This window comes from Montipora foliosa, chromosome 4 (genome assembly GCF_036669935.1).
Source record: "Montipora foliosa isolate CH-2021 chromosome 4, ASM3666993v2, whole genome shotgun sequence".
Classification (NCBI taxonomy): Eukaryota; Metazoa; Cnidaria; class Anthozoa; order Scleractinia; family Acroporidae; genus Montipora; species Montipora foliosa.
The window spans coordinates 28,207,015-28,219,041 of NC_090872.1; the positions used below are offsets into that span (position 1 = coordinate 28,207,015).

The window sequence follows — 12,027 nt, forward strand, 5'->3', positions numbered from 1 at the left end:
GAACGAACTCTCTTACATTGAACAGGGATGAGAGAGCAATATGGAACCAATTGATCTCCATCCCGCCCCAGTGGGGAGGGGGTGGGGTGGGACTCGGAGACAGAGTCACCTTTGCATGCATGATTTGCATAATTAACACCTACAGGAGCCTTTTTAAGGCTCCTGACACCTTTAGTACTGCTTAGATTAGATCAAAATTCCGAATTTTTTAGCTATTTAATCTTAGCCTAAATAATTCAGTCTTAAGAGAGTCTGCAATCGACCAGAGGGTCGGTATGTCAAAGATGTAAATATTTTTAAATATTATGAGTAAGGATTATTATATTTATTCTCTTCCTTGCTATCGGGGAGATCATGAAACCAGAATAAGTTCCCAAGAAAGGTAAACGGCATATTTTGTGTATTAGTTCAATTTGGAACGTTCCCATGTTGACAAATATTGAAGGCCCACAGATTGCTGTGCACTGCCAACGATCAACCTGCCTCACGCAGGATAAGGAAGTCCGACAGCTTTTGCAAAAAAGAAAAAATGAATTCATTGTACAGCTTTGCTGTCACGTTAAAAGCTACAATCCTGAACAAAATTGTTAAGACATTCTTGACGTCTTTGTTAAATATCATGAAAAACTTTTTTCTACCAGAAGGACATTACATTATTACGGATCTCCTTAGGCGCAGAACAATGTTAAAACCGGGCTCGGTGGTTTTTCCATCTTCCTGAAAAAGGAATTTGAGTGGGGCGTGGGAAGGGGATTTTGTTGATCTTCTTTCAAAATTTATGATCCAAAGAATATTCAATTGAATTCTTTCCTTTTTAAATAGAAATCCTGCTTTGTTACCTTCGAATCGTGCTACTTCAAGACAACCTCGCGTTTCCGGGAGTGTGCTTCAGAGTTCAGGAAGTGCGTGACAAAATAATGCGGCGGTGAGAATTAAGACAATCCGGCCAACACAAGATAACCCTCCACAACTTTGGCATCAATAAGTCCTCTAAATTGTGTTGTATTAATTACGGTAACTCAAATTGCTTTGGAAATAAAAGAAAGTACTCTCATTATTAAATCCAACCAAGGCAGATTTTTGTTTACTTGATAAACAACCTTTAACGATTGTCCGACTAAAATGGATCAAACTCGCTAATCATTAATGTGACTGAAACGGAACAACTGATACAACGCTGATTCATTCCCAGTCGTCTTCATGTAGGACACGGCAAAGCGAGAGGAGCACGCGAGGTGGAGGAGCAGGGGATGATGGGACTTCATAATAATAATAATAATAATAATATCTGATCTGCTAATCGTCCTTTCTCGCAGTCGGAACCTGAATTACTAAGGGCGCAGCTCAACAAGGTCGGGCCGAAGGAGCTGTGCTGCCGGCTAGGCGCTCAGCCCCTGAACACGACCCATGTATGACCTCGGAGCACAGCACCACAGCCTGATGGAATAGGCCGGGAGTCGATTTTGAGGAGGGAAGAAAAGCGGAGTACCCGGAGAAAAACCCTCGGAGTCAGATTGAGATCGACTAAAACTTAGCCCACATACGACCCGAGGCCAGAGTTGAACCTGGGTCACAGAGGTGGGAGACACGGTTGATGACCACTAAACCAACCTGACTCCCCATTCGGTTGGCGACAACCCGTGACGGGTATCATGATAATATAGAGGGTGCATTTCATTAGTCCGTGGGACTCGGTTTCGTGTTTTAGTAATAGCCACTGAGCAGAGTGATACTCATAATTTCCTCTAATTCTACATTTTATATTTTCATATTTCACTCACAAATGTTCACTCTTCTTTTGAAGCATTCCAATCCAAACAAGTAACTACTTGTGTGTCAACGTTATATCTATATATACATATGCATCAAATGACAACAAATTAATCAGTAGATGCTTTGTTTACCCTTAAAATATGCTGATAGCTCACAAGAAAATTTCCCTGAAGTGTTTAAATCAAACATAAAGAAGAAGGCGATTTACAACGAGTGATGAACTGAAGTTCACTTCGGCAATACCGAGGCCGACGACAAATAGGCCATTTCATTTTAACTCACTGCGTTCGCACACATGAAAATTATTTTCAAAACCGTTATAGGAACTTGCACAACACGACAACCACAGTCAAATGGGTTGGTAACTCACGGAGAGCCAATATATATAACACGAGAAAATAACAAAGCACCTGAGTGAATAACAGGAAGAATATAAAGTAAAAAACAATAGCGATACAAATACCACGAAAAAGATGATGATCCGGCGTGCCCAGGTTGGGAGTTGTACAACGCTTCTTATTGCCCTGCTGCTGTCGTTCTCTTTCTTTCTGTTTCCTTTTCCTATTAGCTGCGGCTTTAGCATTGCGAATTTTCTTGTCGTCCTCATCGTCCGAGGCGATATCTTGGGATTCGTATTCTTGAACTGCGTCCCAGCCGGCTTCACTCGAGTCTGCGAGTTTGATAAGCTTCTGTCTCTTGTGCAACAGCGCTTTGGCTTGGTCCGTTAAGTGAGCCACCTTCTTGTGATCCTTCTGGGCGTTTGCTTCTTTGATTTTTCCTACTAATTCTTCAAGCTCGGCGTTGAATACGAACTGCTTTTGGTTACTTTTGAATTTGAACTTCTCTGCCTGCAAATCGATTTTTTGTTTTTGTTCGAGCTCTTCGCCCTTCTGTTCCAAACGATTTTCAAGATATGTCTTGAAGAGAGAGAGCACTTCATCAATCCCTTGCGATGTGGGAGGATCTGTTGGCGGATTGTTGGGAATATCTGGCTCTTCGTTAAAATCGTCCGGTCCGCTTCCAGGCATAGCTTACAAAAAAACGAACTGGACGAAAGCAGAATACAGTAAAGCTATATTGGTGACGCGAGAAGTGAAATAAGCATACGGCTACTGGACTATATAGCAGTACATGCTATGACACCTTACTCCCATGTGGTACAGAAATCATGCATACTTGACAAGTATTACGTAACAGTAATGCACACGAAGGTGAGATAGAAAACAAAGTGTGAGCACTGACGTTCCGTAATCAACTCCTATAGAAAATACATTTTTACAGTTGTGTGCTTAGTTACCTGGCCTTTGAATGAAATTGAGGCTGGAGTTGACCTTGTTTTGATAGAAACCTCACTGCCTTTCTCATGTAAATCCTTACTAATTAGCATGACAAAACATCATTAACATAACAAAAGGAGGGAGGTCTGTATCATAACAAGGTCAACATCAGCCTCACTTTCAATTAAAGGCCAGGTAACTAACCACACAATTGTAAAGAGGTCTATTAACCTGCGATCAGGCGTTCACTTCTATAGAGAGAGGTACTTTTCGCGCCCTACCTTAAAAAAGAACGCCTGATCGCATTTTAACGACAAATCCAAGTTGTGGCCAAAATAGGGAATTTAAGATCTAAGATGTAAGCAACGACAACGGCGACGGCAACGGGGACGTGGGCAAAAACAATAGCGTTGCACGCCCTGCACGTGCATTTTTCACTTTTGTCCATTTCTTTGCCGTCGTCAGCAAAACAACATGAAATAGCCAAATTTGAGGTTTTACAATTTTCATTTTCTCCCCTAAATTAAGTGCCTTTCCGACAAGTGTCTTGTAACCAGAGACCTGGGGCGCTTTCCTTTTGTACGGAAAATCCGATTGATCAGGTGGTAAATCAAATAGACAACTTTCACAAATGGCGACACCTTTATATTCTTTTGTATTTATGTTAATTAGACCAACTGCCCTCATTTTAAATTAAAAAATATTCTTTTTAAATTTGCTCGTTGTAGCGAGGACAGAAAGGCTTATGAGCATTAAAACAAAAGAATATTATTTGGCCGCCATTATGAAAGAAGTCAATGGAACAGACTTTTCCACTGAACGTTTTTCGGGAAAAAAGAAATACCTTCAGAGGTATTTCTCTTTTCTCGGTTTTCCCGGAATGATCGGAAAATCCTTTTCCATTTGCTTTGTCCCGCTAGTACCATGCTCCTTCAAAAAAAGAAAAACATGGCGTACCCCACCACAGGTCCCCCAAGCTCAGTGTGAGCATGACCGACAAAAATATAAGGATTTGCAAATGTGTTTGAACTTTGTCAACACGAAGGAGGCGTGACTGTGATTTGACGACTGCGTCAATGCAGTCATGCCAGGAGACCCAGGGGAATAAAGAAATTTGCAGTTGACTGACTACCGTCTATCACCCCGGTAAGAGTCAGTTTGTTCCGTTGCCACTTGGTCACTACTTATGAAGTAATGATCGCAAATCCAGCAGCCATGATTGATTAGTATCCAGTCTCTTGAGAAAAAAAAGGAAAGTCTCAAAAGGAACACACTCGTCCTGTTCCATATTTTGTTTGAGGAAATTTGTTCTGTTCCTTTAAGCAGAAAATTATCCCCGGTATTTCTATTCAAAAGGAAAGCGCCTCGGTTGTTCAAAAGGTGGATAACGCTATCCACCGAATAAATCACTATCCAGCGGGTAAACTCTAGCAAAGCCAGTTGAGTTATCCTGTGGATAGTGATTTATCCAATGGATAGCCCTATCCACCATTCGAAAAACTTGGGTCTGCTGTTCTCCGGCAAACTGACTATGTAACGCACGGCTTACAACCGCCCTGGTCCACGCTCCATTTTGACTCCACTATCCAATCAGACACAACACGACTAACTCAATCACAACACAACTGTGTAGATACATGGCCATGTAGGACAGCAAGCGCCACAAGCCGGTTTATTTTGCTTACCATATGCATACAAACTCCGCTCTAGCATAACAATACGTAAGCATACTTAATGGTACTGACCTCCTAAAAACTTGTTAAAGGAAAAGTACACTGGGCACTTGCCGGATACGAAAACTCAAAACCCTTCGGGAATGAGGGAACGTATTCTCCAAACCCTATGCAAGTGCCACTACCCTATGGAGGCTAAGGGGAAAATTTAAGAAAAAAGTAGGCGAAGAAAGCTGAACCTAGACTGATTCAAATCCCTAACGGATCACTATTTGTACGACAAACTACCCATAATCCCCGCCAGACAACCGGACCCAGTCCTCTGGTCCGTGCCGTCAAAATATCCATTTCTGCCAATTCCGCAGGCTACAACTGTCAGAAATAGCATTTTTCAAATGTTCAACCTCTCTCAATGCAATCACAAGTTTGGCGATCCTGGACCATTCCACGAAGACAATTGAATCGTGGGCATTTGCAGTGACAATCGCTAGGATCTCGCACCTTCTTTCTATTCTTGCAAGGTCTCTTGCTGCATACACATTTGCAACTTCCGTGGTCAAACTGGAAACGCTTCTTGCAACGTCTTTGAATCGCCGAGGGTTCGCAGACACACTGACATTTTTCCGGATGCCACACATACCTGATGGGACATGATTTAACGCCTGGTTTGCACTCACATCGACAGTTTTCTTTGGAGTAAATCTGGGTTCTTTTGTCACACTCCTCTGGCTTCACTGTGCACTGGCACCCACACTTAGTATGGTTTGTCACGCGGACTAGAGTGAGTTTCTGTATTAATTCACTTAAGCTGGATGAACCAGAAGGCCAAGTCACTTTGCTTACAAAAAGGGCAAGGTCTTGTGTTTCTATGAGGATGAAAAACACAAAAAAACAACCTGTTAGGTAAACCAATCTAGAACAGCGACTTTCTAAAACAACCGCCTCATTTTCTCCGGCCGGCGCCCGCGATCATACGCAAACCTGAAAATGATTGGTACGGTTAGTAACTTTTTCCTGCCTTCAATGGCGACTGCTTCCTCATTTCCTTTTTTTTTTATTGGCTCGTTTAATTGTTTGTCTCTCGAATGACTGGTGAAAGTATTCCATTAGTTAATTAAGATTTCTTATGAATTTTACATCACCTGCAAACATGGGTTACCATAACCAGCTCGAAGAAAATGGTCAGAAAAAGACTGTTTCATATCGAAGAAAACGACGTGACGTGCTCAAATCTTATCTAATGGGGTTATAAAACTTGCTTTTAATGAGAGAGGAAAACAGGAGATCTCCCGATAAAGAATCTCTCAGAGGTCTCTCTCAGAGTATTATCCGTCCACGATTTGAACCTTGATTCTCACCACTCTGTCACCACTTCCTACTAAGCACTTCTAAACCCCTCTTCTTCCTTCCCCTACCACTTCCCATCCGACTTCCCAAACTCCAGAGTTGCCAAGATAACGCCTATAGTCAAAAGAAGGAGTGAAATCCGATCTTTGTGATTTTTCAACGGCGATATCAGTATGTGGTTTTGGGTCAGTTGTGGCGATGGTGGTGTTGGTGTCGGTATCCGTTGGGAGCTTATTCAAGCAAGGACTATAGGGAGTTTAAGAAAGGAACACGGATATGAAAAGGGCAACGCCAAAGACATGTAATATTATTGGTTGAAATAGGAAAAATGATCGGGCTGCACGTGCGGCTCGTATTCAGTTCGTACATTTTTCTCCCGCACTCGTCAAAATAACTACTGACGACAACGTGCGCATTCTCATGCTGTCTCTTATTTCAAATCCGTCCGTACCAATTTAGTTGAAGGATACTTCGCTCATGTTGTACCACATAGAAAAGATGGCCATGGAATAATCGTAAAACACTTGAGATAGCTGGAACTCAAATTTTGAAGTGACGTTTTGGTCGCTGTAGCCGTCGTGGTTTCTAAAACTCCCTGACAGCGGCCACGAATTACTAGATTTGTGTCCCTGTGAGTAAAAAAAAGTCCCGTATTCTTGCAGCAGCAGTTAAGCATTTTTCATCCCCTTCCTTTGCATAAGTCAGACAAATCACGAAATTTGAGGTGGGACGACCAAGCTAGTGAGCACAACTGAAAGAGTAAAACTTCCATTTTCTGTACTTTTTTCACCAGCTGTTCTGCCAATCCAGTTTAAGATTACCTTGACAACATTTTACCGCACTATTAATCGCATAAATGGCAAAATAGGTAGGATATGTAGAGCAAGTGTTTATTTTCTTTTCAAGTTTTTTTTTTCCATTCTCCTTGTCGCTATCATGGCAAAGCTCCACGTTACTAGGTCTCGTCCCTACCCCAGCGTGTCCGTTATTATAACATTTGCAACTGCAATGTCGTGACATGCATACCTGCTGCTTCGCAACTTGTTTCGAATGGTCTATCAGTGCACGCTCCCCGACAACGATGCAAGTTCACGAACAAAGGAAAATTCAAACTATTCGGTTCTCTAGGCTGAGGAACTTCAACGGGTTCAGGTCGTCCCTTGCATGGTGCACTGTCAAGAAGCACTTGCGGAAGATCAGAAGCATCCAATTCAGGCAAAATTTTGCCCAAATGGACAGGTGCCTGTGCTAAAGAAAAAAAAGATGATAAGATTAGTTTCTTTTATGGTAACTCGGGGATGCTCAGAGAAAATCCCAATGCTCCTTCGCAGGAGTCGAACTTATGTCCGTCCTATTACTAAAGTAGTTCCAGTTGCACGCTCCACAACTAGCCATTAGCCTGCGTTAAGGCCTTGCCAAACGGATCCCACACGTTGGTGCAACATCATCCAACATTGTTGTTGCATGATGTTGGATGTTGTTGAACGAAGTTTGATTTCCATCAAACATTGTTTTCAACATCATCCAACATTTATGTTGTTCTTTGGTCTGAACAACAATGTTGCATTCGTTTGGCCACCGCATCGCATTCAACATTGTTAGACGCGCGCATGTTCACTAAGGTGACGCTTCGGCTATCGATATCCATGGTGATGATTTATTCTTCGCATCTGCTTCGCGCGTTGCCACGTCAGTTCAATCTACAGAATGGCGAATTAGCAAAGTTTATATGTCCTTATTCGCCTTAATCCAAAACTGCTTTCTGCAGAGTGTTTAACAATTACTCTCAGCAACACACTTGAAGTTCGTCAAAATCAACCGGAAATTCTCAGCATTTGTTTTCTTGGAAGTTTCGCTCCTGCTCGGTAAATTTCTCAGCTTGACAACACTTCGCGTACGGTATATAATGTGATGGCGAAAATTTAGTGGGCCAATCAGGGGCCGGTTGCTCTAGGCCTGGTTAGCGCTAATCGTTGGTTAAGAGGTATCAAAACCTATAGGATAGGTTTCCATTGTATTTAACGCTGGTTAGCGCTAACCATGCTTTGAGCAATGCAACCCTGGCCAGAACGCTGAAGGTGTAATATTCGAGTCGAGGATTTAATAATTGGCCTTTTGTCTTTTAGTATCAATTGTATTCCCCGCTACCCATTTGTGTGCTCAAAATTCAAAGGTCTACTTTTCCACAAAACGTAAACGAGCAAAAGAACTTTAATTTGGACAAAACTCGTCAGACTTGCATTCCGCGAAGTCGCAGAATCACGGGGTGGACCACAGTCACGCGAAGTGCTGTTTAGAACCAAGCTGAAATCAGATAGTTGAAAAACAATGCAATTTTGGCTTACCTCCATCACCTTCGCTAAGATATGAAATGATGTCCGGATCTACTGACATTGCACGCAAAAACTCCTCCAAAGACGTCACATCTGCCATGACACGGCTCAAATCGGATGGCACTTTTAATTTCATCTGTCCCAACTGAAAAGCGTACAAAGTTTGAAAGTTACTTCAGTCTCCCTAGAGTTGTTCATCTTATCTCTTTTTCCTCGCTCAATAGTCATTTCTAGAGGTTTGATAATGGGAAGCCGCGAAAAATGGTGAAGAAAATAAAACATGGAATCGAGTCAACACCCTTGCGCATGCTCACTATCTCGCTAGTTTGAGCACTCTGGTATGTCTTAGATGTACCACACGTGTGGGGCATTTGGGGTGGCTTTTTGAGCTTAACCTCCATCCTAGCCATCAACATTGCACTGATGAGGCCCAGAAACTTAAAACAGTACTGCATGAATTTATATATAAACTTCTGTTAATGTAAATTTCATCCCTCTTCTTAGTCTTGTAACTTACTTTATTTTGCTTCAGTGGTAACTGGAGTACTTCTATTTGATATAATTTTTATTAGCGTAATTTAATACAATTGTAATTTGCGTTTTTCCTTTTGTCTTCCAAACGTAAATCATTTGCTTCCAACCGACTCGATTAGCTTTGCTATTTTCGGGTTGGACATGTACTTAATGTAATAGATGTTGTTGTTGTAAAAGACGGAAAGAGAAGAGGAGATTGGGGAAAGGGGGCATATTATTTCGTCGGACGATTTTGCCTCTTTCCCTTTCAGGGAGCTTTTGTCACTGTCAAGACATCCTCAGTCCTCGACTAGCAGCGAGAACGGCAGAGAAAAAGCGGTACACGCTCCGCGCGTGCACTTCTCGACCTAATTCTTCGCCCCGAGAACGAAATTTAGGGTTATGTTGAGACCGAGAGCACCCGAAGTTAAAATTTCAAATGTTATCTCTTCTGTAACTTCCAAGTCGCTTAAACCACTTCAATACCGGCACCCAAGAAGTCGCTACAAATTTGACACCCCGGATGATTTGAAACTATCAAAAATTTATTACAATAACCCAATAAAGTTATAATTTCAGATGACGTTTCATAGCCCTCGATGGGATCTGTTCTGTTCAAGAAGACTTCTTTTAACATTACGGAGTGAAAGTTAAAATATACAGAATTGACCTCAGTCCCTTCCTCTCGATTATTAAGCTATTAATCACCCCTTGGAAAATCCAAACGATTAATCATACTATCTCTTTATAAGGCTAACCAAGGTTTCAATCAAATGAAAGGGGAACTTTTCTTACTTTCGATATCCAATTTCAAAAGTTCCGGTTGCCGGAACAAGGTCAAAAATCGTGTTTGAGTGCATACCACAGCAACTTTGAAATGACACATAAAAATTTTCTACACGCACCATTCTTCTCCAATAGAATAATACTTTATTCAAATCAAGTAAAATCAATTGAAATTTAAATGAAATGAAAAGGAAGACTCTGAGGTTATCCCTATCTTCAGTCTCCTCAGTTAAGATATAAAAAAAAAAAACAAAAACGATGTAAAAAAAAAAAAAGAAATTATTTTTAGAAGATATTCATGTGTCTGAAGCCTGATCTTAAACGACATCACATTTGGACTGTCTGATAGTACGTAACAATAAATTTTCTTACTAACATTTTCAATGCATTAACAATAACCGCCACAATTACACACACTATTTACTTAATACTAATGTTACTACGACATAGAAAAGAAGCGTGGAAAGGAAGCGTGCTGAAATTAAAGATAATTAAATCACAATGAACACATACAGTCTAAACGAGGTTCCCATTTTTTGGCGTCCCCACTGTTAAATTCAATGTCATACTACGAATTCAGAAAATGCAGGTATTGCAAAAGACAGGGCACGCCAGATTTCAGTTGTTTTGTTTTAGCAACCCATCTATAGTATCGCGCTAAAAGGAAACGTACAGTAGTTTACTTAAAGTGCAGAAAAACAAAAAAGGAATGTATAACTGACCCCCTCGTTAAATGACGACGCTGTTTTGTGCTATTAATAATTAGAGTATCGGTTCAGTAACCACTACTGTAACAGCCTGCAAAAACACTCTCAAACAGACACTCATAGATATTTTCCGCTTTTATCCTGCAGAGTCAATGATTGACATATGAACACTTGCTTTCAAAACTAAGGTAATAACCGAATACTTGGCAAAAAAGAAACACTATAGAAACACAGCCTCGTTGCTCATAAATTACAAAAAAGAAATCTCAACTTGTTGCGGCTGAGTAAACACTAAACGCGTCGAGTCTAAACAGAAAGAGCTGGAATCGATAGGCATTAATGCTCCAAAGTCAAAGCGAGAGAAGAATATTCAACTGACGAAGCCGATAACTCCCTTCTTCGGAAAGAAAGATACAGTACCACGGTTAACTTGCTATTACAGAAATATAAGAATGTGTTATTAAAATCACTTTTTTGTTTATATTTTCAAATACGGGCAACCGTTAAATAGATTTGTTCAATTATCCACGGTTTCAATGCGCCGGTCAGAAATCAGAATCGCTTCTTGAAAACAAAGAGTGTGCTTTTAAGCCGACAAAATAACAAAGAAAGTTATAGCTGACTAATATGAGTTTTGATTTTGGAAGATTTTTTTTCATTTCCGTCGGAAATGATTGTACAGCATAAGCGGACGTTATGCATGGTGAAAAAAAACTCACCTGTAGTCCGTTGGCGAACGCGACACACAAACAAGTGAAAGTTAAAACTGCCTTCATTTTGCTGTAGTATTCTTCAGCGAAAACAGGATCGATTCTTCAGCTTGGTCTTGTCAGCGTTCGACTGATCTATTTGCACTCGCTGCAAGATTTAAATATTGTGTACAACACTACGTCACAGGGGATATATTTGACCAGGATGACCAAATTACTGAAACGAAACGGGATGCCGGCCTTGACTCGACTTCCTGTTTTCCTGTTTTTTCAAGAGCACGACCTTGTGTCTGAGCGCACTGACCGTATAACTGGTATGTGCATGTCGACATAGGAAAAATAAATACTTCCTGAAAATAAATTTAAAAATTGTAAATAATGATTCTTATAGAAGAAACACAAACACATGGATGCAAGAAGTTTGTGACGCAGGAAGACAATTGACTTGGGCGTGACAATTGAGGGAAAAACCCGATAGGCTAGGGTTTTCATTGCGAGAAAGCGATGCGGTATGAATGGGAGAAGGTCAGATAATTTTTACAAGTGTCTAGGTTTAATACAAAGCACCAAATTGTTAAGGGGAGAATTATCGGAGAGTTAACCTGCGATCAGGAGTTCTTTTCTTTAGAGAAAGAACGACCGCTAGAAGAAATGTACATCACTTTTGACACTCAAATAAAGGTTATTCATTTCTTCACAAAACAAAAATCGTGCTCCGTTTGAAAATGTTCGGTTCATGGAAACAGGATGTTTCTGCAAAAAATAATACAAGAGAGAAACAGGAAAGCTGAAAGGGAACAGAAGATTATTTAATTAACCTTTAATTCATCAGTAATTGTTGGTTTAGAGGGTCTGGTCAACTGGTTTCATTGAGAGCAGCTGAGTTTTCAATGGTTTCCGTATTAGCT

The 12,027-nt window shown here is 40.8% G+C and overlaps 1 protein-coding gene and 1 long non-coding RNA gene across 2 annotated transcripts in view; one reads left to right on the top strand and one right to left on the bottom strand.

Moving 5' to 3' along the window:
• LOC137999148 (uncharacterized) overlaps positions 1–1,067 on the top strand; it is a 5,491-nt gene extending 4,424 nt beyond the window's left edge. Inside the window, exon 3 of the long non-coding RNA XR_011122904.1 lies at positions 823–1,067. This is a non-coding gene — a long non-coding RNA (uncharacterized lncRNA). The remainder of the gene's footprint in view (positions 1–822) is intronic.
• Positions 1,068–4,678: 3,611 nt separating this feature from the next.
• Positions 4,679–11,286, bottom strand: LOC138000509 (vascular endothelial growth factor D-like). The gene is made up of 4 exons (XM_068846972.1): positions 11,129–11,286; positions 8,416–8,548; positions 7,097–7,318; positions 4,679–5,589 (listed from the first exon to the last, which is right to left on the bottom strand). Exons 1-4 carry the CDS (start codon positions 11,183–11,185, stop codon positions 5,123–5,125), a joined length of 879 nt encoding a protein of 292 aa, XP_068703073.1. The 5' UTR covers positions 11,186–11,286; the 3' UTR covers positions 4,679–5,122.
• Positions 11,287–12,027: the final 741 nt, after the last annotated feature.

Bases quoted from the DNA above. Each gene is read 5' to 3' on its own strand.
- LOC138000509 (XM_068846972.1), bottom strand. From the start codon at position 11,185: ATGAAGGCAGTTTTAACTTTCACTTGTTTGTGTGTCGCGTTCGCCAAC. The intron at 8,549-11,128 runs GTGAGTTTTTTT...TACGCTTTTCAG, and splicing joins CGTTCGCCAACGGACTACAG to TTGGGACAGATGAAATTAAA. The intron at 7,319-8,415 runs GTAAGCCAAAAT...TTTTTTCTTTAG, and splicing joins TCTTAGCGAAGGTGATGGAG to CACAGGCACCTGTCCATTTG.